This window comes from Scomber japonicus, chromosome 2 (assembly GCF_027409825.1).
Source record: "Scomber japonicus isolate fScoJap1 chromosome 2, fScoJap1.pri, whole genome shotgun sequence".
Taxonomy (NCBI): domain Eukaryota; kingdom Metazoa; phylum Chordata; class Actinopteri; order Scombriformes; family Scombridae; genus Scomber; species Scomber japonicus.
Window position 1 is genome coordinate 12,260,290 of NC_070579.1, and position 26,757 is coordinate 12,287,046.

Genomic DNA, 26,757 nt, shown 5'->3' on the forward strand with positions numbered 1-26,757 from the left:
GTACATGGCATTCCTGGAATTTTAACCCATATTATGTAGAAAGATGTTTCAGCATACTGCCGGTGTTTACACCCTTACTTGAAATGATCAGTTACAGACATTACAATAGCACTGTTGTCATGTTTCTTCGTGTAATGAAGCCATGTTTTGGACCGGTTTTCCCTCTTTCTGCCATGATTACTTCTTGTTGCAAGTGTCCAGAAGCATAGATGAATTTGATTGATGGAGGGTTACTGCCGGCATCAATAATAAAAAGAATTGATAAGCTTGGAGGCTAACACTATAGAAATGGTTCTCAACTGGAACTTCCTCTTGACTCCCTCTGTCCACATTATCCCTTACTTCCCCAAACAGAGAGCATTACTGCCTCCCCATAAATCCATTCTTCCTTTCATCTTTTGCCGAGAATCTTCCTAACAACATCACAGGGCTTTGGGGTCTGTTTTTAAGTTTTTATACTGTTAGTTTTTGTGTGTCTCTGTGTGTGTGAATGCGCGCACGCGTGTGTGTGTGTGTGTGTGTGTGTGTGTGTGTGTGTGTGTGTGTGTGTGTGTGTGTGTGTTGCTCCTGTGGGGGTTTCACAGTTATAGGCTTTTGCCTTGGCACTGAGAGGCAGAGGCAGAGCTAGTGAATATTAATGCAATGTGCAACTACAGTAAGTTTATCAATAACTTAACAGTATTTTTACCCCCTGGGGGGAGATGGAGAAGATGAGGTCAAACAGCGAGATTAAGACGGATAGACAGATTCAGAAAGAGGACTTGGGAGAGATAGAAGATAAAAGGAGAAGAAAAATAAAAGATGTCTTACTATATATTACCATTTTCCCCATGGGTGGGGTGGATAAGAGGAATAAGCAAAGTGAAATAAGTGAGGAGGTAAAAGGTTGGGCAGAGAGAGGGGAGGGATAAAAGAGGGAAACAGGAGGAGAGAGATAAGAGCGAGATGAAGATGAAGGAGCAGACGTAGCAGGGGAGGGATTAGCCAGGTAGAGTGTTTACAGTCTAACAGTCCGTGGATGGATCTGTATTTTGTCAAGATCAGTTTAAACCCGTATTTAATGTCATAGTAAAACAACTACATGCAAATAATGATGACAATGAAGTAGTCAAATGTCAAACCAAGCAGTTGGAAAATATTCACTCTGTTCTTATGCAAAATTTAAAGCTGAAACAGTTTTGGAAAACAGTTTTGAACTGGTGTCAGAGATGTATTTATGTCCTGATTTGAAGATAGCAGGGGGTGGGATTAGACACGTAAAATGTTTGACTGTCTGTGCCAAGACTGTTTCCTGGATGTTTTGTTGTGTTTGTGTGCGGGGGTGTGAGATGTTCTGAGGAGATAATGTTTTTGTCTTCGCTTTTGACACTCCGTTTAATCCCTTTTTTCCATATCAAATCCATCTCCTATCCTTCCCCAGCAAGAGGTTTTTTTTGGGTGGATTTTAAGGTGAAGTGTCAAAGATAAAAAAGGACAACCCTTTATAGTCCTGCTGCAACACACAAGCTATATCATACACATAAATCCTTACACAAAGTATTGATCTTCCTTCAAACTGATCACAGTAAAAAAGTCTTGCTCTCTCCACACTGGCTCAGATTTCTCTACTAAGGGAACACTTCTCAAACTTTCAGTTCTCCGTCGTGAAAAAGCTGTCTTACTTACTGGGATTGGCTTCCAAAATGCACATAAAAAAAAAGAAAGACAGAAAGGATTTCTCTTCCAATTTTCTGCTTTTTAACTGGGTCATGTTAGTAACAAATGATGCAGGCCTCCTTTCCTCTGGCCACATCTTCTATCTCCTCCTGTGGGATTGTGAGGCGTTCCCAGGCCAGATGGGATATATTGTCCCTCCGGCATGTTCGGGGGGTGCTTTCCATTTGCCTAACAAGGCTCTCGGTCTCTCTCGTTTTTTTTGTGTCTTCTTCGCATCTTTGCTTCTCCAATCCGAGATAGAGGAGCGAGAGATAGAAAGACGTAAGCATAGAGGAATTATATTTACCAAATTGGACATACACGTTCACTGCAGGATCATTTTTAGAAGAAGGCAATTACTCACAATGAATAGCATCTCAAGCATCAAATGTGTAGAAATAATGAATAATTATAAATGAATTAATTGATGATTGCTACTCTAATACTTATTACAGGCATGACAGAACATTAGTGATAGATACCACAGGTACAGTAAGCAGGATACTCTGCTGGTATTATATTATAGGATGATTATAACTTTAACTGTATACGGCTATATAGCTGTATATCTTTCCTAAATGAGCTGAGATGCATTTGGAACAGAGAAGACTTTATCAGCTACACGAAGTCTTGTAGCTGATGAAGAATGATATAATTTATTTATCATTCAGATGATAACCTCATTGAATCATTTTTATTTTATGAATAATGAATAATGCTAGACCTGCTGTTGGTGCATTTAATCTGGTTTTGGAGAGGGAATTTGTCTAATTTAAATAAATATATATATATAAATAAGCTGCATTCATAGAGCGCCTTTCTTTACTTTCGACCACTCAAAGTGCTTTTACATTACATGCCAGTCTTCACCCATTCACACACACATTCATTAACTGATGGCGGAGGCTGCCACGAGAGGTGCCCACTGAGTTAGAGTAGAGTTTGCTCATTCACACTCACTCTTATGGCCTGCGGGAGCAATTTGGGGAGCTGGAGATCGAACCACTGACCTTCTGATAAGTGATGGAGCACCTGGTCTACCTCCTGAGTCACAGCCGCCCCAGTACACAGTATACAGAATTAATATTACAGTCATGCAGATTCCACAACGGATATCAGCCCTTCCTTTTACCGTCTCATCATATCAACCGTACAATCACTAAAACATTTCATATTAATAGGATGTTTCCTGCACACCTGTGGTTCCTCGCTCTAAGCTCCTCTGGAAACCTTGTCTCTCCTCTCTCCTCTCTCCCCATCTCCTCTGAGAGGCATTTAAGAGACTGAAACATCCTTGATGATGCAGATCATCAATTTCACTGGCTAAAGGACAGACAAGTGAGGACAGGAAAAAGCATAATTAGCTGGACAGAAAGCTCTCTGAGTCTTCTCTGGGGTCCTTTACCAGTCAGACAAGCCCACCATTCACAGAGAAGCAGTCACACTCCTGACCAGATGTATAAACTACCTCAAATGGCTGAGAAGAAGCAGTGGCCCCACTGCGAGGTACCTCATCCGAAAGAGAGACAAAGATAGATGTGTTTTCAGATTTAAGCACATTAGTGTGCACTCCCTCTCCTCTCTAACTTCTTTTTCTTCCTCTCTCAGGAGTTAAAGGGCCAGATGTCTCAGCTACGGCCTCTTCTGTCAGTGGTGGAGCAGTACAGACTGGACCTGCAGACGTTGGCCACCCTGCGCATGGAGCTGCTCAACCTGTCAATCATCCTGACAGCCATTCAGGAAGAGATTGGAGCGTACGATTACGAGGAGCTTCAACAGAGGGTTTTACTGCTGGAGACCCGGCTACACAGCTGCATGAACAAACTGGGTATGTGCTGCTGGAGGGGCAATAAGACTCATTTACAAATGTAAATGTATTACTGACAATGCTTTCAAAAGGAACTCACGAGGTTGTATTTTCTACATGAAGTAAACAAAATGCCTGCATGGCGTTCAAGTGGTTTCAAGAGGCACTCCATCAATAATACACACGGAGATGAGTTTACTTGTCACGATCAGTACTGCTTAGCCTGTAAAAACAGTTGTGTAATGGCCTCTGTGGTTCTGAGGGAGCTTTTAAAAATGTAACATAAAATAACCCTAATGATGTCAACAAGGTTTTTACAAATAGCACTCGAGCCTTGAAAATCTTTGATAGAAAGCCTCTGTTGGATGAATTAAAAGGACTGGAAAGATCCTTACCATGACAAGAACTTTCAAGTGTTTGATCAGACAGAGCGTATTTGCAGTGTGCCAAACATGAAGTGCACAACACTGCCTTTCTTTTTGAAGCCTTAGAATTAAAAAAAAGAGCAGCCAGGGGGTTGTAGGATAACTGAGTTGGTCATATGAGAGTTTAAAATACTGTGAATTGATAGAATGACAGTATATCCATTAAATTTGGTTTTAATTCATTTGAATGACAGACTTTGGCTGACATGAGGCATCCATGTCTGCTTGGTTTGCAGGCACTTCTGTATTAAGTGCACAGTCGAATATATTTGAGGATTCAGAAAAAACTAGTTTCAATAGATGTAATTAAAACTTGGAGGTTGATGCGAATGTTATTCACAAGTCAGAAACTCAGAATTACAATACAGTAACTGATATGATATGAATATCGTAGAACATTTTTGAAACTAGGCTGAGATACAGTATTTCAGCCACTGCTTTATCAATTTTGACCATTTAAAAAGAACATTTATGGAAGTGCAAAAACTAAATAGCTGTTTTACTCCTTTGTGAGAACAGTAATGCTTCATAACTGACAAGATAAACAGAGGGTTAGGGTCTTTTTAGGAACAAGAAAAGGGTTCACAACAAAAGGATTAATAAAATAATCTAGTCATTTTTATGGGCACCAACATTAAAAAAACAAAATCAGCATAGAGAACAGTGTGTCTCAACAAAATGTGAAGTGAACATTTCTAGTCACGTTATGGACGGTTCAAATGGGTTCTTCTCAGGCAGTAAACACGATAAAAACAACTCACTACTGATAATACACACTCTTAATTAGAATATAAACTGCAAGTAAAAAAGGAGAAACAGCTTTATCAGTTTAAATAACCAGTAAAAAACAAAATCTCATAACATTTTGTGAAATAACCACAAATAAGAGCTCCTTTTAATAGGAAAGCATTATGACAGTAGACTTTTTTTTTTGTTCTTGTCAAGCACATGAAAAGGTCAGGTAATGGTTCTGTATAAAGATATCAAACTGATTTAATTAACAGGGTTATGTTTAGGGTTAGAAGCAGGAGGCAGGTACTCTCACATCAGTTTGACAGGGTCATGCATGAGAATAAAAAACAGGAGCAGAAGCATTTAACCCTGTGTAGTTGGACCACGCTCAGCTTATGGGTGGTAAGTGCACAAGTTGATTATGCTGGAGGAGTGATTCGAGATATGCCTGCAGATGTTTTCATACTATTTTTGCAGTAAAAATGTGTCACAATTGAAATCCATTGTAGCTGCTATTGAATCTAGGCTGACTGCAGCTATTGTTCCAGTTTTCAGTGAAAGAACATTTAATAAACCAAACACTGGGTCAAAGTTATGCAGCTACAGTAAAACACTTTGAGGTCGAGGTCAGAGAGCTGCTGATGCATACAAAAAGAGATTTAACTGAAAATGAAAACTTTACCTTTACTGTCAAAAAGGATTCGTTTTATGCAGACAGTTATAAGTAGTCAGAGTGGAAGATACATGCATATGCAACTGCTCCAGTCATGTCTCCTCCAAACACATTTCTTGCACGCTTCATGCTCAGGACACGAACTATTTTTATTTCGATAAAAAAATGTTTGAATTTCAGTCGAGATTGGTAAAAATACACACTGTTACATCTCTCACATATAAAAAGTCACACTTTTTGGATCTTTTAACATGATTTAACACAATATGTTCATCATATGTTGACAGGTTGTGGTCGTCTGACAGTAGTTAGCAACCCGATCACCGTGAGAGCCTCGGGGTCCCGCTTTGGCTCCTGGATGACTGACGCCATGATTCCCAGCTCCGATAACAGGGTAGGTGTACAGTGTGTGTGTGTGTGACAAGTGAAGCAGGTGTTTGGAACGTGGTCACGAGGTACCCGAGCTCTGTATTTCTTCCTCATGTCTCTTTCTGGCTTACTTTTAACGTGACTTGTGGGTGCACTCTGTCTTTGCTGCTACAAGTTTCACCCATATGCAACACACACACACACACACACACACACACACACACACACACACACACACACACACACACACACACACACACACACACCCTCTCTGTTGAGGGAGCGCATATTAAGTTAGTTGTCAAGGCGACTGTCTCCCAGTTGCCAGGTGTGATTTATATCGCCATGGTGACCCTTGCCTGTTCCCTATTAGAGCTTCTCCCTGATGATGAGAGGGAGCTATATGCAGCAGTAGTATCCCAGTTATTGCATTTTATCCCAGTTATTGCATTTTATTCAAATACAGAGCTGTATCTTTTCTTTCTGGATTGAAGCCAGTGAAACTATAAAAAGCTGCAATCCAATAAAAACTATTTTTATTTTGCTTTTAGTCAAGCTTAAAGGAACCCTGTGGACTTTTCTATTTTTCTATTTTGTGTTTTCTTACCAAAAATGTATCGTTTATATCCAGGAGAGCTAAAGGGCAACACACACCAGCACACAAACATGATGTTTGTCAAAACACACGCACTCATTGTTCTTTTATGAAAACCCTCTTGGTGACGTACACCACATTGTTAAACGGCATCGCCCAATATCCCAGCATTGACGTGTCAATTCTTCAGAATAACAGCAATTTTATCACTTCATTCCAGCTACTGCAGCCTCTCCTCATCCTGTTTCTGTATGAGTCCTTTGAGTGCTACAGTACAGTCGTTAATTGACAAGACTGGTGAATGTGGTCACTTAAATAATGTGGTGGATGCATTTCCCTCCTGCTAACTGGTAACTCTGAGCCGTGTGTGAGCTCTTTGGTGCATAAACTAATGTTGAAATGGCACAAGTCATTTTAATGTGGGCTGTTGGTCGACAATTTCACAATTTTTCTGACATTTTATTGACTATGGCAATATCAATAATCAATCAATCAATATTGGCAATAATCGTTAGTTGCAACCCTAGTCCAATTAAGTTTGAACCCTAAACTTTAAAGGGCTACATCTATATATCTTCCACACATTTCTTTCTATATTGATGTAAACCTACTGAAATCAAAGCTGAGACTTATTGTATTTCAAATTGAATGCACTGATGCAAAGAGCCTTACTGTTTGGATTGTATATAGACTGTATAGATACAGTTGTTGTGGCTAATGTGTTGAGAGCAGCTGATTTACACATCCAGCAGACACAGAACAACACCTACCACATAAGAGTCATGTTTACACCTAATGAATGTAAGTCCAGTGTTCATTCTTGTTTGAGGTCTCTCTTGTAACTCACTAAAACATGATGTTTTTAGCTGCTGGACTGGTGTCAAAACATTAAGCAAAAAGTGGCTCAGATCTGTGTCGAGCTCAGAGTCGGCTGTTGAATTTAAGTGGATTTGACACTTCAAAGACCTTTAGTTTATTACGGCATTAAAATCAAATATATCACCTAATGTTTTTTTGCCTGTTTGAGTCATAATCACAACATATTTTTCATTTTTACTTCTGAACATTTTCCAAAGCACATAACACATGTTTCAGAGATGAGTTTCAGTCACATGATCTATTACAGATAATATATTTTCTGTTAATATATTTGCATGGTGATGGCGGCTTAAAAAAAGACTGTGAGACTTTGACAGTTGTTGCACTCTTGTTACTATTGATATAATCTATACTACATTTCATTATTATATCAGATGATTGTTAATATATTGATTTATTGTGTTAATAAATCCAGCTGTTTTTACCATTCAGTAAATTTGGATACAAATACAAGTATTAACATATGTGCAGATGATCTTTTACATTTTTATCTGCTCATGATTTTAAGGTTTTGAGCTGAGAGTGAACATCAAAAATCATCAGAAATCATCTCAAATTGTGCTTTACATGAAATAAAGTCAGATACAATCATATATATCCATCTGTGAATTTTTTATCAGTTAAAGCTGCATGGAGCTGTAGTGCCACATATTCAGAGCATCCGCACTACACGCACATGCAGTGAGTGAGTAAAGTCTTTCTGCTTTGGTATCCATGACTGCAGTATCTTCACAGGGTCTCAGTTTGGCATTTATGAATTCTTCATTAGCTCATGACTGTGTGAATACGTGTGTATGTACACGCATTATATTTTACATACTTGTGCACACGCATGCACACACCTGTCGCTGTATTTGAGAACAGCTGCCGAGGTGTGGATATCCCCTGAACTGTCAAGATGTCTCTACTGATAGTGTGAGAAAGAGAGAGAGAGAGAGGACGAGAGAGGGAGACAGCAAATTAGAAAGAGAGGGAGAAAGAGTGGAGCTCGTTGGTGAAGAGATGATAAGCAGGGATGGGAAACATGAAAATGAAAGAGGGGGTGGCCAGAAAGAGAAAGAAACAAAGAGAGAGGAGCAGAAATGGGAGAAGATTTTGATCAAAAGGACAACAGTTGGGGAAGACAAGTAGGACGTGATGAAAGAAGCAGAAGAGGCAATAAAAAAAGAAAAATTATAATGGGAGATGGGGAAAAAAAGAAAGAAAAGACAAAAGATAAGACAGGTCAACAGAGCCATTAGGATGAATACTCACGTGACCATGAGTACATTAAAAGAGTAATGAGTCACTACAATGAAGCCCTCTCCCCATATTGGCCATCAAGTGACTCACTGTCAGAAGGAGGAGAAATATTCACAATCCTCACTCTGTGAAAAATACATTAAGCTCAGACAAAGCTAATACTAGGAGCCTTCGACAGGCTGACAAATCAGGCGGATATGTTTAAAGTCCTTTTAGCATGAAATTCTCTCTTTCTATTTCCCCACACCTCATTTTCTTGCTCAGCCAGTCTTGTGTCAAAGACGGTTTCCCCTTCAAATTGTATTTCCTGTCGCTCTGCCTACTACGTTTGGGGTTAGGTTTCAGTTAGCTGGTTCAGAGGTTAGAGGTTTGAGTTAGCAAGTGCTCAAATGAACTGCACTGCATTAGAAAACACACAAGAGGTTGTATTGATATGAGTGTGTTGTTTCAGGTACAGGTGAGGTATTAAAATACAATTGAGGCAGGCTGGTGGTTTGAGTAATGAATCCACGACTTTAAAGCTTAATCAGATGCCAGTCTATTAGAAAGGATTTCACAAAAGCAATAATGTTATCCTCTGTAGTAATGATCATTTTGTTGATTAGGTTTCTGTCAATCGATTAACTGACTAATCGTGGGCTGTGGCTCATAAGGTAGAGTGGTCGTCCATCAATTGGTAGATCAGCAGTTTTATTCCCCGGCTCCTCCAGTCCACATGTCGATATGTCTTTGGGCAAGATACTTAATCCTGAATTGCTTGCGATGGCTGCTCCAACAGTGTATGAATGTGTGTGAATAGTTAATCTCCATCTGGTGAGCAGTTTGGTCAGCCTGTCTGGAAGCTCCTGTCATCAGTGTATGAATGGTGAATGTGAAATGTAGTGTAGGAGCGCTTTGAGGTGTTGAAAAGACTAGAAAAGTGCTATATAAGTACAGTCCTGTTACCTTTTAATTTTTACTGAAGACAGCTGCTTGCTTTGGCTTGACAGCAGCAGTGAGTAAACCAAAAAAAAGTCTGATTTTAAAACATGTATTTAAATTTGAATGAGGACTGTGGTTTGTTTTTATGTATTACAGGGTAGTCACAGTAGGAAGTTATTTCAAAGTATGAGAGTATTGTATTACGATACATTTAAAAAGATCTTTACCCATTGTTTAAGGAATTTTGGGGGGGAAGAAGCAGAAATGAAATCTCTAAAACTAAGGTGCGAATCCAAGATAAAGCAAAACTTCACTCTCTTACATGCACCGTTTGTTTTATAATCAGCGTCTGGAGCTTGTTTATATAAAGCAAATAGTGCATTCATGTGCGAGAAGATTACAGCTGCCAGAAAACAAAGGGACTCATGTTGCTTTGAAACACAGTTTTATAGGGAATTAAACAAAGAAAGCCTCATCAGATCAGCTGGTGAAGCAGGGAAAAATAGGCAGGAAAGGGAAGTATTTAGAGGAGAAATGAGGTAGAGAGAGAGAGAGAGAGAGAGAGAGAGAGAGAGAGAGAGAGAGAGAGAGAGAGAGAGAGAGAGAGAGAGAGAGAGAGAGAGAGAGAAATCAGTCTGTTTCATTGTCTTTGTAAATCACAAGCTGTGTCTTAGTTAAAGAGTGTGTTACTGAAGGCCGTCACAATCACTGCAATCATTTACCTTTGTCTTTCATTCAGCAGCGATTTTAAATATTGCTACTACAAATTAACTGTGATTTAAAAAAAATGTTTTCTTTGACCCATGAAAAAAAAGGTCCTTTTCATCTGCTCCCTCATCTGCCCACAGTAATTCTCTATTTGCCAAGGGAATAATGAGCATCCCGCCAACAATGCTCTCTTTTACCTTGGTTCTTCGCTTTTTCTTTCATGTTTCACCTCTCGTCCTTCTTTGGGTAATTAATCCTCCATGCTGTCAATTCTCAATTTTCATTTTTTCCATTCTGTGTCCGTTTGTTGCTGGCAGTTTTCTCTTTCACAGTCACCCCCCCCTCCCCCTCCTCCCCCTGCTTCCTCTGTCCTATATTTACCACCTCTTCTCATTACTCTCAGATTATCTGGTTTTACTTTTCATCAGGCAGCTATTTCTATTTAGGTCGGGCTGATTTAGGAGGTGGGTGGGGGTGAACATCAATTCTCCATACCTGGGGTAAATTGCCCATATTTATTAGAAGAAAAATAATAATCATAATTTTGCATTACCGAGCAGAAAAGACCTCCAGTGTCAGCAGCAGTGTCACCGTATCATCACAAGAGAAACAATCATTATTTTGAAGTGAAAGCACTTCTTAAAAAATCAATATTTCTATATTGAGAAAGGACACACACACACACACACACACACAGGCACACACACATTGACCGACCCGTATGGGAGATATTTCCTTTTTAACACAGTGTCAAATGTTAAAAAGTTATTGGACAGCTTCATATGAAACAACAACAATCAAAAATCATCATATTTAATATTCTGTGGAAAAATCCAATTTATTGAAAAATGTGCAACTGTCCAAATAGTGTCTAATTATCACCCAATTCTGCTCTTCTCCTCAACTCTGAGACGCTTTATCAGGAGTTTCAGCTCGTTGTTTAGCTGTCAATCCCACAACTTTATCATTTCAGTTTACTTTATTGCTCTCTTTGTTTTTGGCTTTTAGCAGACGGCTGTTTTTAGTGAACGTTTTTTTCTGTTCAGCATAAAGCAGCAGACAGAAAAAGGAAGGGCCAAGCTTACTTACATACTGGAGTGTTCAGCAATTTAAGAGTAAAATATTTCCTTTAGTAGTTGGTGGAGACTAAAACAGAGTTAAAAGGAGATTATATCAGACTTACATTCACCAGGTAGACTTCAAATGGATGCTGCTGGATGAGCTCAGTTACTGTAGGAACAGAAAAAGAGAGAAAAAATATGTAGCTGCAGGTAAACATTTAAAAATCTGGATCACAGTGACTGATTTACCTTGATCTGATTGGCTGGAGTATGGCGAGCAACAGGGGAAAAGTTTGAGGGTGCAGCCAACAGCCAAACGTTATTTCATTATCTAATCAAGTTGCTGGTGAGCACATCAGCTGACTATTAGGAATCTCTCTCCAAATAAGGAGAGTGGGTTGCTTTAGTGGGTGTTCATCCTGCATAGAAAGTTGGGTGAGAAGATTGATACGACTCTCATGTCTGTAATTTAAGCAAGAGTGAGCAGTTAGTTTAGCACAAAGACTGGAAACAAGGAAAAACAACTAGGCGGACTGTGTCCAACAGTAAAAAACACCTCTAAATCTCACTAATTAACATGTTAAATGATTGTTTAACTTTCATTAAAATGCAGCTTTTTGTTTTTACAGTTCTGTTTTTGTTCTTCACGTTTATTGTTCAGTCATCAGAGTCGTATCAACCTTCTCATCTAACTCTCAAATCAGTGTATTTCCCAAAATGTTGAACCCTCTGTTTTTCCTTTCTTCTCTCTTCCATCAGGTGTGGTCGATGGATGGCTACTATAAAGGCAGACGTGTGTTGGAGTACAGAACCATGGGGGATTTCACCAAGGGGCAGAACTTTGTTCAGCATCTGTTGCCCCACCCTTGGGCAGGAACCGGCCATGTGGTCTACAACGGGTCACTCTACTACAACAAGCACCAGAGCAACATCCTGGTAGGAGTCTGGCTAGAGTACAAACATGAGAGAATGAACTGTTTGATAATCAGATGACTTGAACAAGAGATGTTTGTCTTTCCAGGTTCAGTACCATTTCCGCTCTCGCAGCGTGATGGTCCAGCGTAGCTTGAGTGGAGCGGGATACAACAACACCTTCCCCTACAGCTGGGGAGGATCCTCTGACATCGACCTCATGGCTGATGAGACAGGACTCTGGGCCGTCTACACCTCCATCCAAAACGCTGGAAACATAATGGTACAGTCTGCATGTCTGTCTGTGTCTTCTGCTCTTATTGTAATAAAATAAAACAGGAACCTGAAATAAATGTTATCTTGCTGCATTTGAATATGAGACATTTAAATAATAATAATTAACAGTGATGTATTGTTGCTGCAGCTGTCAGCAGCCTTACTTTACTTTCCAGGAGTCATAAACTCACAGTTTTTAAAAATCCTTGACAGAGGCACTTTGCTCCATTAAATAATATAATATAATATATTGTGTGTATTGCAGTTTTTCGTGATAACATGATTTAATGTAGAGTATGCAGCTCATTTTCTGTATTACTGTGTACTTTATAGTACCTTGCCTACACCTAGATGACAAGCGGTGTTGTTGGGGGGAAAGGGACATTAAGATTGATGTAGAGAGAAAAAATATGTAGCTGCAGGTAAACATTTAAAATCTGGATCACAGTGACTGATTTACCTTGATCTGATTGGCTAGAGCAACAGAGGAAACGTTTGAGGGTGCAGCCAACAGCCAAACACCATTTCATTATCTAATCAAGTTGCTGGTGAGCACATCAGCTGACTATTAGGAACCTCTCTCCAAATAAGGAGAGTGGGTTGCTTTAGTGGGTGTTCATTTGGTATCCTGCATAGACAGTTGGGTGAGATGATTGATACGACTCTCATGTCTGTGATTTAAGCAAGAGTGAGCAGCCAGTTAGCTTAGCTTAGCACAAAGACTGGAAACAAGGAAAAACAACTATAGGCGGGCTGTGTCCAACAGTTTAAAAATGCAATCAGAAGCTAAATGTTAACCCGAACCCTAACAAAAACTCATTTTGTCGGAACAAAAGCTAAACTACACCTCAAACTAAGTTTTAAAACTGAACTGACTGACAGAACAAACCCAGGAGAAAACAAATGCAGAATGAAATAAAATGACAGCCGGTTCCTACCATAGACTGTATAAAAGAAATGGACGTATCATCCGTGACGTCACCTATTGGTTTGTGGACTGCTGCTCGGAAGCCAAGTTTCGAATCTAGGCAGCGCCATCTTGAAAATTTCAGGTGCATGCTGGGAAAAATAAAAACATGGATTCTACTTATATGGCCATGGGCGGAGCCAACGTCGGAGTGGGGAGGTTGCGAGGGCTGGATCTCGGGGACATTGGGCAATCAACCTGTCAATCACAACGTAGCCACGCCCTAATGCATACCCTGCTTTATCATCAAATATAAAATCAGGGAGGCCAAAATGTCACAAATGAACATCATTCTGCATTGAAGAAGGCTTTAGACTAGTGATTGAGACCATAAACACATTTTGAAAACGTTTACTGAGGTTAGAAATCAAGTGAGAAGTTGGTGAATTCTCCATTGACTTGTATAGAGACAGAAGTCCTTTTGACACCAAAACGATCGCCCCCTGGTGGCCTTTTGATAGAATGCAGTTCTAAGTTACTTCCGCGTTGGCTTCATTTCAGAAGACCAGAACTCCCCGCCTGGTTCCTACACAACTTCTACTGTACTCAAAACTACAGGTTGCGTACTACATGAACAGAGTTTGATGAACAGCACCACTGAACAGGTTTTGGATTTCTTCTCATACTGGTTGGGTGTGTTCGGGAGCAGCAGTGCTTCTCTGCATTTAAAGAAGAGGGTGGTGTCTTTGTTTTCAGCCTTAGAGCGAATATTAAACAGTGTTTTTTTCTAAATTTGTACTAATACAAGATGCAATCAATAGCAATTCCAGTTTAATGCCTAAAGTATTAATCAAGCATTACCTCCAAGGCCAAACAGCTTATCATTCATTAACTGACTACATTAGTCAAGTCAAGTCAAGTCAAAATGTTTTATGTAGACAAACACAACAGAAGTTATTTCAGGTCATTTTTCACTCCGAGCAGGTTTGGACTGTCCTCTTTAATTCACAGAGATCCAACATCTTCCCCCATTAGCAAGCTCTTGGTGATTAGTGTGTGGGTTTACAGGTTACAAACACACACAAAAGAATCCAATCCTGGTTGATATCAGTGTTCAGGCAAGCATTAGCAGTCTTGTCCATTGTCCATCTCCTTAATGTTAGTTTACACTCAGGTAATCCTGCTTCAGATGATATTACCTTTGACAAATTCATCAGCTAGTCCTCACCCTAAAAGTTGTTTCTCTAATAGCAAAAGAAAAAAACCTACATGTAACCTATAAGCAAACAAACAAAATAACACTATGATCTTATATATTTTTCTTTTTCATTTTTGGCTTATAATACCACTATAGAGGTCTACTACTTCTACACAGCAATACAAGAACAGTGTTGTTTATTTCAAGGTCTCCTTTATGGATCCTCAACTTGTGATGATGTTGAGTTTCTATCAGGGACATGCAGCTTCAGTAGCTTTGGCCTCAGCCTTTTAGCACAATATGTTGTTTGACGCCATTAAGCAGTGTTTAAGATGCCTTTTATAGCGTTCCAGTTATAAAACGAGTCAGCTTTAAAAATATTAAAAAGCAGTTGGAGAAAACATTTTCAACTAAGCAATGAAGCAGTAGAGTAGATCAAATTTTTCATTTCTTACATAAAGTGTCTGCCGTGAGGAAGATGTGAACCACAAAGCTGCACAGGAGACCAAAAAGACTTCTTCATAAACTTTTAAATAGGTTGATCAGCACTTCTTCCCCGGTGCTCCAGCACTCCATTTACTGATCTACTCTGACCTTCAATCTGAAGCCTAACAGAGAGAAAAAAAAAAACACTCATACACGTTCACAACAATAGAAGCTTTTCCTGGTAGTGCTGTCAGTCTGACATTTACAGCAGAGTGGGAGACAACCAGTGGTGGAAAAAGGTTCTTTACTCAATTAAAAAAAGAAACACCGCAGTGTGAAAGTACACCTTCATACCTAAAAATTGTGAATTTATCCAGTAAAAATAATGCTTTAGTAACTAAATTAATATTAAAGTAATGTGTGAAATAAATACACACAAACACACACCTACTACACACAATATGGTACATTGTGATAAATATAATTTAAAAAAGGGAGAGGTAAGAGGCTGAAAGCTTGTTAAAAAAACATGTAAAAAAAAATCAATTTCATAAAAATGAATAATAAAGGATGGAAACTAGAGAGAAAATTACAGTAATTTTTTGTATATTGTGGCCCGAACAATACTGGATTTTCCGCTAACAATGTATTGGCCAATATCTGTGTTTTACATAAACACAAACAAACTTTTTTAGAGATAAGATTAAGAATTTCTTTTATGTAGTAGAATATTATAAAAGTATACCATCTTACAGAGACACTGTTTCTGTACTGTGCTATTGACTTTAATATGTAATAATATAATACCTCATTTATATTTTGTAAACTGATAAATATATTGAACATAAAATCAAAATCTGCAAAGTAACTAATTTAGTGTTGAATGAAGTGTAGAGTAAAAGTGAATGACATCAAATGAAAAGTAAATGTACATCAAAACTGTACTTAAAGAAATATCTTGCTTTTTGTGGTTTTCTTTTCTTTATTTTCTGTTATATGATGTTGGATGTTTATGTCAAACATGGTCAACAAACAAGTTCCAAAACTCAAGGTGAACATACTGCATGTAAAAATGCTCCCTGAAAGTCAAAAGCCAGATCTTCAGCCTGCTCTGAACACTTACGTCTAAGAACTACTTGTAAAAAGATGTGAGATTTTTCAGCAATGCTCACAAACTGCTGTTTGCTGTGTTGCCTCAGGTTGTTTCATGGGTTGTTTGCATTGTCCACTTGCATATTCTGGATCGGATTCAAGCTCAGATATGTACATATGTATTTTAGATATTTCAATTTTGAGTAAAGGACAAGAGAAAGAAGTGATATCCTGCTATACTGTTTGCAGAGCTAAAGAAATATTCCAAGGGGTTGTAAAAGGGTGGCATGGAAACTGTAAGAGGTGGCAGGTATGCTGATGTAATTGCTAACAATCTCATATATGACATGAAAAATATGACATTATTGTGTTACATGACTAAAGTATTAAATAGAAATATCTAAAGGTGGCATCTTTTTTTTTCAATTACACATTACTGTTTTCATCTCTGTCATGCCCCCCCTTGTCAATCTCCGAGGTCATCTCTGCCTTCCATTTCTTCATTTCCCTGTTGCTCTCTTTCTATCACCAGCTCTCCTGATGTGTATCTCTGTTCATTAGTTGGTGTCCTCTTTGCTAGAAATAAACAGGTGATGTCTCCCTTCCTTCCTCTTCATTTTCCCGTGTATCTCGAACATGATTCAGAGCGACTTGACGTTTTTCCTTCATTATTAATGATACACCTTGTTTTTCCACTTGCTGTCTGTTTCAACTTCCTGCCTGCCTCTCAGTGTTTCCCAACAAATGTCAGAATTAAGACTCAAAGTGAACAAGTAATTACATCAATGCAATCTTTCTTTAAGGGTTTAAATTGGCTCGTAGATAGAGACCTACAGTACATATAAAGACGATATTCACCAATTGTGTCACTTATTCTCTATGAAGCCACACATTATGTTGCCAACTTCAAACGGCAACAGTCCTTTTCTCTGAGCTTCAATCTGAAAAAGTGGTGCAAGTGCAAACTCTCAGGTAATCTTTTAACTGTCACTACATTGCTGTCTAATGTAGTTTTTTGATTTTAGTACTTTTGTATGTTACACTTACATGACTGATCTAAAATTTGGACATTCGTCTGCTGAATGAGCAGTTTCAGAGATGTCGGTAGCTGCAGGCAGTCTGGAGACATAGACTCATAATCACCGGTGAATATTTGGGCTTAGGCAGGTTTAATCTGTCCTTCACACAATCAAACACGAGTTACAAAACAAAACACACTTCAACAAAGCAACCCCACCACTGTCCATCTGTGGCCGTTCTGTATTCCTACGCATAGAAGTTGGCAACCTGACAAACACATTTAGTAGGAAAAAAAAAAAGCCATCAGCAGTTGTTGTGTGCAGCCAGGACCGAGAGAAGCTGTGGGAGTTGTTTCCCACTGCAGGGACGGCTAGCGGCTGCCTACATGGCTCTGATAAGAGTCTACAGGGAGCATCATCTCTTGCTGCATTCACTATACTCAGGCATCAGAGTTTCACTCCTGTAAACTTCCAACCAGCCACAACTTTTCATATCCATATTTATTTGAATTAGATTGCGCAAACGTTGGGTGGCAGTTTGGGTGGCAAGGTATTTTTTAAGAGTGGTTCAGCCCCTGATTGTTTATGTAGCCTCCGGAGCCACTATCAGAACAGGGTGGGCTCCCTAAGAGCAGGCCTTGAAGAGACAGGAGCTTAAACGACCTGTTTCAGTCAGAGGATGGAAAGAGGGGCTCCATAAATGGCCAGTATCAGATATATAAGGAGTTTTTTAAAACTGTAAAACATGCAAAGATATTCCAGCAGAGCCCCAGAATATAAATATAGACCTGGAAATATGCATGATACATCTTCTTTAGGTACAGTTTTTGATTAAATGCATTTTTGTTACTGTCTAGGCAACCTCTTTACATTCAATTTAATAACCATTGTGGGATTATAAAGACAGAATGATCACCAGTAATCTCACATGACAGCAGCTCAGTTTTTGATAGATTATAAATATGTTTTGAAAAGTATTTTCAGTGACTGACTCTTTTTCTCTGTCTTCAGGTGAGTCGTCTGGACCCTCACTCACTGGAAGTGCTCCAAAGCTGGGATACGGGGTTTCCTAAACGCAGCGCAGGGGAAGCTTTCATGATCTGCGGCACCCTGTACGTCACCAACTCCCACCTGGCTGGGGCCAAGGTCCACTTTGCTTACCACACCAACTCCTCCACGTACGAGTACACCGACATCCCCTTCCACAACCAGTACTCCCACATCAGCATGATGGACTACAACCCCAGAGAGAGAGCACTGTACACCTGGAACAACGGACACCAGGTCCTCTACAACGTCACACTGTTTCACGTCATCCGGAGTGATGGATAGATCGAAAAAAAGAAAAGAAAAAAGAAGGAGAGAGGAAGTAGAGACGGATGAGATTTAAGGGTACTACAACTTATAACACACACACATAAAATGACCAACTCGTCAAAAAAGAAAATGAGCACTGTCTGTGTTTGAATTTGAATGTTTTCTGGACTGTGAGCCGCTCACTGAGCTAATTACTAGACATAATACACAGCTGTCGAACATAAGTTTAAAAGTCACAGACAGGACTATTCATCGTGGTGGAGATGAAAATTAACTGCCTCCTCTGCTACAGGAACGCTGAAAGAAGGAAGTCAAGACAGTTTGAGCCAATCCATATTCTGTTGCATTTCATTCCACTCGTGTCTCTGAAGTGATTTTTGGAAGCTGAGGTTGAATTGTTGAAAAAAAAGAAAAAAAAAGAAAAAGCAACTCGTGAACTGAATTTCAACTCTCTTCAAAACTCGACGGCAGTGGAGATCGAATGGAGATATTCTGGGTTTGTGATGTGATCGTGGACGTGTTCAGTCAGCATGGATGTTCATTCAATAAACCTTACTGTCAAACTTTACTAAGACTCTGCTGTCTTGGAGAGTGGAAAGGTGTTTTTAATACAAACCTGTGTGTCTGTATTCGTTTGTGCATGTGTGTTCTGCACAACAGTGGCTAAAACAGAGACATAACGTAAAGAGTTTCTCAGAGTAAACAATATTTAATGCTAAATATTGACAGATCTCTTTATATCATTAAATGGATCGGTGTTAATTGTGAGCTTTCTTTGTGTAACAATGCCTTTTTCATTGGCTCTGATTGATCGCAGCGGTGTTATGGATGAACGGAGCACAGGAGAGACAGTGTTTTGAGTCAAACGCAGCTGCAAAGGTTAACCCGCTCATTATTATTTAAGTGGCTATTATGAGCTGAAAGGGGAAGGTAACATCCCCAGAGAGGAGTCGATAAAGAGACCAAAAAACACTCACAAAAACACACACATACAATTACATTTTAGGTCACAGGTACACAAAACACATACTGTACACACACACGCACACACACACACACAAAAGATCTACAGATACAAAGAAGAAGAAGTGGGTGTTACAAGGTATCGAGGATGCAGAGATGAAGAAAACGCTGAATCGATGAAAAGCGATGGAGGATGATAAAGAAGCTTGGCTATGTAGGGATCTAATTGTGGAAACATCACAAATGGCTATTCTGTTGCCATGGCGACTGTGATGATGTGTCTAACTGCCTCCAGTGCGGGTCACTGCTTAGAAAACCAGACATGACTTCTCATCCTCCACCTATTTTTCTTTATCAGAGAAATTTAATTAATATAATGATGAAATATTTACATAAAGCTTTGTTTTACCCAAAAGTTAAAGCAAATTTAACTCCTTTAAACAGACAAATTAATGAACTGCATAGCTCAGGGAATAATTAACTTTCACATGTCACATGTTTCACAATATTTGAAGGCATTTTAAAGCTTTTCTCAGCCTGCTTTGTTGAATTTCTCTTCCGTACAGTAGGCTATGTGATTTTCCAGCAACAGCCCCGAGATAGAACAGGTGTGAAGCTGCTGCACCCGTTCATTTCATTAGTTGATTACAACCGGGATAATGTAATGTTCTTTTAATTACACTGGTTATATAAACACCCTAACAAGGTTTTATTTCTTGCATCAAGGTCGTAATGAAAAGAAGTAAATGATAAATTGCTCATGGGGCTTTTACCCCAAGTACTTTACAATGTTTCTGCTGCTCACTCACGCATTCACACACACACGCTCACACACCGATAGTGACAGGCTACCATGCAGGGTGCTGCCACAATCATCCGAAGCAATTTGGGGTTCGGTATCTTGCCCAAGGACACTTCGAGTCAGGGATCGATCCACTGGCCTTCTGATTAGTGGACGACCTGCTCTACCTGAGCCACAGCCGCCTCCGTCAAGAATAACTTGATTGACAGAACTACTTGACAGCAACAAAGGTACGTTCACATGAGGTTTCTGTTCAATAAAGTTGCTCCTTGTCTCGAAAGAAATTGTCTCAAGAGTCGCTTGTGGGTTATGAATTAAAGGTAGAATATGTAGAATGAGCAGAACAACGCCATCTAATGTCTCGAGATCGTAGTCGCAACAACCAAAAAGTATTTCCAGCGGTCGGGTTGCCAGGTCCGGTGCCGGATTTTATTTTAGCTCTAACTCTGTAAATATACCACTTTATCCACATGTCTAACCTTTTTAGGCGAGAAAGTAGCCCTTTAGATCCACAATGTGACGCTAATTTGTCCAAATAACATCTGCTTAAAGTTTTGTTCCTGCGAATTCGGAGCCACTCAAGTTAGCCGTAGCGAGTAACGCACTTCCGGTCATTTTCACAAAATAAAACACCCGTTGCCTTTTATTATTAAGAAAACCATAACGATAGAGTTGGTGCTTTTATTTTGAAAACAGGAAGCGAACATACCCTCGCTGTAACTGACTTGAAACCACCGAGGTACATTACATTGTAACGCCAGTGGGAGTAGCAGCAATGTCTCTGCATGTACTGCCTAATCCTAAGCACCGATTGGCTTGTGTGTGGTGTCGTCAGAAGCAGAAGAGGCTCACGGTCGTAAACATCTAGTCACGTGTACTCTGAGATGGACGCGCAGGTCAGGAAATGACGTAAACGGACCGTATATGGTTTGTTATTTGTGTTATTACGGTTATTACATTACGTGTTGGACTAAATACATGGACATATTGAGGAAAATATTCCGAGCTGTACAGAAAGTCCTGTGTCATAAGATGATCGTTGTGGATAAAGAGAAGACTTTGAAGGTATGTAGGCATTATAGCTTTTCTCACTTAGCTGAGTGGCTAGCCAAGCTAATCGCTAATACTATTACGGCTGTGAGCAACCATATAAGTCGTGAGTGGTCTTGAATGAATCAGAACAATCTAAGCTTTCCAACAATGTACGGCATGAATATATATGTTTAAGGGTTGGTGTTTAAAACATTCACAAGAACGTGTGGCTACCTCCTAACATCCGTCCCGTCCCGTGAACGGAACAGCGTGCGTTACGAGGTTAATGATCAAATATCAAAATCCGAATAGCGTCAGAAAGTCAACCTACTCTCCACATTTCCATTGCTACCGTTTTGATACTTCATGGTACACAAACAAATAGCATCTCATATGAAAGCTAAGACCCTGGCGAGTTCAACAGTACCACTATTATTGCGCTAAAAACTCAGTGAACCAGCAGCATACAAAGGTAAACAACCACTTATTTACAGCGACTAACAGATATTCTGTCTTACCTTCGAAGTTTTGTGATGAAAAGTTGTACTTGAGAGCAAAAAACGCTGGTTTTAGTAAGTCCAACACGGCCGTGTTTGTTTACAACTCCATTTCACCCAGTGCCAGCCTACAGTAGCTGCACCGGAACAACAGACAACCCTGGCAACCCGCAATTCCGGCCGCTAATTGGCTGGTACAATGTACACAGAACGTGTCAGAACATCATTGTCGAACCCGTCAAAAAATTTTAAAAATAATAATTCAGACTAAATATTTTTTTTATGGAAAAGCAATACTTTCATTCTGTACCCCTCAAAACGCCCCGTGGCTGTATTATTTAAAAAAATATATATAGCTTTTAATAAATATTCTACATATTCAACCTTTAATATTCAGTGATAACAGAAAGGAAAAAGTATATGAGAGTGATGCTACAATTCATAGGTTGGTGGATGAAAACTGAACAAAACAAGTTGCTTTTTCACAACTAAACCCTATTTTCACTGATTCTGTTGGTCAAACAGGCAGTTTGATTGATTTTTTTCCTCAGTTGTACAGACTTGTAAAGCAAGACGAAGCAAATATTGACAGGATGGAGATCTAATATCAGTGCACCATAACGCTGTCTTGTAGCCTATTTATCCCGCTGATATGAAGCATCTTTTATATTCATGTTTCTGTCCACTGATGAACGTAAGTCCAATATTCACTCTCTTTTTAACTCAATTCTGGGCTACTAACTCCATGTAGCATACACTGTATGTTTAGCTTTTTTTTGTTATTACTCAAAACAGCTATCCGATACATCTAAAAATGGTCCTGAAGAGATCATGGGATGTGAACCAAAACTTTAAACACGTGAGCTGTAAAATCAAAGCAATCAGCTGAAAGATGCTAAAATGTTGCGGAGAGGTAGGACTGAGCCATACGTCAAATTAACTTGATCAATCGAAATGTTTGTTTTTGCACAATGTGTAAAATGTTCAATCAATCTTTTTTTTTTAGCCAAAAAAAGTAACTTGAATGATTTGCTTGTGTTTTTGACAGTCAGTGGCCATACACAGTATTGCAGTCAAAAATCCCCTTGTGGCCCTTAAAGCATTTTCTCCCATAGACCAGAACTGTAAAAGACAGGCCTCTAAAACTATTGATGCTCGGAACTGCAAACAAGGTCAATTATGACTCTTTTTACTATGAATTTTTGCTCCGTGGAGGTTTTATATTTGTAAATCTTTCCTCAAGCCGAGAAAAGTGATTTAAAGATTTATGATATCATCATAATGTAAAGTATAAGGGTGGAGCGGGAACCGGCAGGGGCCAGCAGGAGAAACACTACTGTGAATGCTCAGTTGGCAACATAATATGAAAGCAAAACACAGAATCTAGAAACCTTGTTTGGCGTATGCTCCAGGTGAGTAATTCTTATTGGACTGAATAGGCACCATTTTCAGTCTGGTAATACATTAATGCTCTGGAGACTCCAGGTGGCTTGCTGCCTCATATCCAAAAAAGTAATATTTTATTTTATGGTCATATCACCCAGCCTGAAGCTGAGGTTAACTTCAGAGTCAGGTGATAATTCTCTGTGGTTAGTCACTATGAGCAACTCCATGAGCATGTACATCATTTGTATGTCATTTAATCCATTGTTAATTGCTAATAAAACACTGGTTCCAGCAGCTCTTAATCGTGTAATGTTTTCAGCATCATTACAGATTCATTTCAGGTATATTAATCTAAAATTTAAATACATTTTTGTTGCAACATTAAAACAGATTTCAAGATAGATTGAACTCAGCAATTAATCATCAAGGAGAAAAATAATGAACAATAACAAATGCGTTTACATGCACACTAGCATCCTGGTTATGTGTTGCTCATGTAAACACCTTATCCTGGTTTTGAGAAACCTGAATATACTACCTGGAGTACTTTGACAGAAACCAGGATACTGTTGTGGCATTTAAATACCTAATCCAGGTTTCTGTACTATCTCCTAGTGGCTGAGATGATGAGAATTCAAGGCACACCTGCAGGCAAATGATCAGAAACGTAGATACTGTTATGATCGTATAGGGATATGATGAATAACCAGGTTTTTCACGTTCCATGTAAACACTATATGCCAAAACCAGAATAAGGCTAAAACCAGGATAAGCTACCAATACACATGTAAACACTTTTAGTGTTCCACCAGTGCTACTGAATTTATCCTCCTTCGCTTCTTTGAGTAAAAATAACTGTAATCCTTAGAAATTCTAATTTCGTAGGAAGAAAGCACCATGTAATTTGTTACTAATTATAAATATAAGAAACATAGGCACGTATTATATTCTTTATCTTATTATTAAGCTGTGTTGGGTTAATCAAGAGGAATTTCCTTGGAAGAGCAACTCCATGGAAACTCAAGTAAATATTCATTTTTTAATGTAAGATATTTCATACATGCTGCGTTGAATGCTTGTGCACTGACAGATGATTAAAATACACTCTAGATTAGCATCTTAAGTATACCCATTGAATACTGTCTCAATTTTCTCTAATTACCCAAATTGCATGGCTCTTTTCCAGGAATCCTCTCAAGAAATTATCAAGAAAATTACCAACCTGTAATTTTGTGTTACATTAAAGTCCAACAAACAACAAAATTAACCAATCCACCTACTTTAAAAAATGTTATTACTGATGGATTCTTCGTACACTGGCGTCTCATTGCAGCATATTGCACATGGTCAACCACAAGTCTGTTTTTATGTAAATCTGTGTTACCTAAAGGTCCAACAAACAACAAAATTAACCCATCCATCCTCTTTTTTGTGTGTTTTTAATGGCTTCTTCTTACAATAGTGTCTCATAGCAGCCAGCATATTGCACATGGTCAACCAAAAAATCAGTTTTATGTAATTCTGTTACCTAAAGGTCCAACAAACAACAAAATAAGCCCATCCATCCACTTTTCTTTAGTGTTTTTGATGGACTCTTCTTACAGTAGTTTCATTGCAGCGTATTGCACGGAGTCAACCAGTCCATTTCTAGTATTGCAGCTTGTGATGTTATCCTTGCAGACAAGTTACATAACAAGTTGGCACACATTTTGACTCTCGCTGTCTGACACGAGTGAACATATTGTAGGATTTTCTTACACAAACACAAACTCTATAGACTCCCTGAGAATTTACTGCGATTTCCCTCCATCCCTCTCTGCTTTTATCGCTCTTCTTCTGTCTCTCAGTCTTCTTTATTTGCTCACCTCCCTGCTGTCTGTTGGCGAAGCCCCAGTCTGTTTGGCACAGTCCCTGCTGCAAGGTTCCCTTCACTCCATCTATCACCATCATTGGCTCCGATTTTCTGCATCGTGGAAACACTCCTCCGGAAGGCCCGCCGGAATTCCACACAGGGATTTGCTGTCACGCACACACACACACACGCTGTGCACAAAATGTTGCTTGCCGTGAAATAGACGCCGGATATATCATTTTTACCCTTTTTATTTATTCATCTCTATCTGTCCGTCTATCCATTGGCTTTTTTTTCTCTCTCCTGAGCGGATATCAGCCTGATGAATAATTTACTGCCGTTAAAAGAGACCACCTGAGGGAGAGGAGGAAACAGAAAGAGGAGAGGGAAAGTGAACGAGGAAAGATTAAAAAAAAAAAAAAAAAAGAGGTTAGGGCCTTTGGTTGAGAAATAAAACCCTGATATGGGAGAGAGAGGAAAGAGGAAGAGTGCTATGCGTAGCGTAAACGTACACCGATGCAGATCCAGTGCAGTAGGAAACACATGGCCTGTGATCATGTTTAATTAATAATTGAGAGATGAGGGAATTAAACAAGGACACAGCGCTGAAAGAGAAGCCTGGGAGGGAAGCAGGGGTAGAAGGGTTGGTAGGAGGAGGTCAGGGAGGTGGCTGATAGTTTGCTTTGTCGAATGTGGAGAGAGAGAGAGAGAAAAAAAAGTGGTGTAAATGAGAGAGGATGAGGGGGTCTGAGAGAGAAACAGAGGCATCAGGTTCTACCCAGCTCGTCTGCTGTGCTATTAATAGCAGTCAGTGCACATTGGGGAGGGGAAACCAGCCAATTAGAATGAAGCTTCTCTCCCCATGGTAAACCCTCACTCACTCATACACTCACACAGACACACATTCATAGAGCTGTCACGCTTGCCGTTGTCTTCGTCACTTATTGTCACCTGGATCATTTCTTCAGGGTCCTCCGTGGGAAGGTGATAACAGCCCTCGCCGCTCTTCGGGGTTGGCCGAGTTCTGTGCAGGAGCGTTGCTGCAAAAGTCCCTCCATCTGAGTCTCAGAGGCTGCGATGCACTTGGGGATTTTGTGGTAGGGGTGATGCAAAGCAGCAGTTTTCTCAGCAGTGTTGGTACACACAACACTAAGCTTTGCACACTGTGTTTGCTTCTTGAAGTTTAATTAAAGTAAAAAATCACGACTGCTTTAATGATCCTGGGCATAGATTCTCCAAGTCTCTACTGGATGAATGAACACAGTTGTTTTAAATATATATTATGCCCCCCCCCCCCGAGGAGTTATTACTTGATGCTAAAAACAAAGCGGAAGTACCTTAAAGTGAGATGCCAGTGACAGCCACTAGATGCTGGTTCCGATTGACTCCAAAAGAGACTCTCTAGTAATACTGTGTCAATATTTTCTTTTAACAAGTCATTACAGCTTAAACTGCTAAATAAGTATACTGGTGGTCATTTTGGATTTTTACATTAGCTTTAATGTCCGCCATGTGGCCCTTGATTGACAGCTGGCTCATCTGCTGTCCTGCCGGCTCTGGGACTCACACTGAGTTGGACTATTGTTACATTTTTGGTAAGTGTAATGTTACTTGGTTCGCACAATTTAGCTAAAGTAGCTAATATCAGCCGAAATGTACATGTGCCAAGGCAGCAGGGCGTGTTTGCAGAGTGTGAAAAAACAATATTCTTCATTTGGAACATCCTGCCTCTAAACAGTAGCAGGTGAGTGCAGATGGCGCCCTGGGCGGCTGCTCATATCAAAATCCGCTACTGGATGGAAAGTCCAACAATATGTGCAGGCAGTGCACGAATATGACAGCAGCAGGAAGAGTCCTACCATATGAACACATGATTGAAAAAAAACACATGAAAATTAACGTTTCATGCTTGGCCTTAATCGCATCACAATTAACGTGTTAACGCTGACAGCCCTAATATTTATCCCTATT

The 26,757-nt window shown here is 39.5% G+C and overlaps 2 protein-coding genes across 5 annotated transcripts in view; both read left to right on the forward strand.

Annotated features, from left to right (window-relative positions):
• The window catches only part of LOC128368491 (noelin-2-like), a 32,097-nt gene extending 13,828 nt beyond the window's left edge, over window positions 1-18,269 (forward strand). For all 4 annotated transcript variants that reach the window (XM_053329330.1, XM_053329322.1, XM_053329337.1 and 1 more), the window contains 5 exons: window positions 3,304-3,523; window positions 5,620-5,726; window positions 11,867-12,043; window positions 12,129-12,302; window positions 17,949-18,269. In XM_053329330.1, the coding sequence (XP_053185305.1) occupies window positions 3,304-3,523; window positions 5,620-5,726; window positions 11,867-12,043; window positions 12,129-12,302; window positions 17,949-18,269 (999 nt within the window). The remainder of the gene's footprint in view (window positions 1-3,303; window positions 3,524-5,619; window positions 5,727-11,866; window positions 12,044-12,128; window positions 12,303-17,948) is intronic.
• The window catches only part of LOC128368517 (microfibril-associated glycoprotein 4-like), an 80,712-nt gene that overhangs the window by 39,779 nt on the left and 14,176 nt on the right, over window positions 1-26,757 (forward strand). The gene's annotated exons all lie outside the window — the stretch shown is intronic.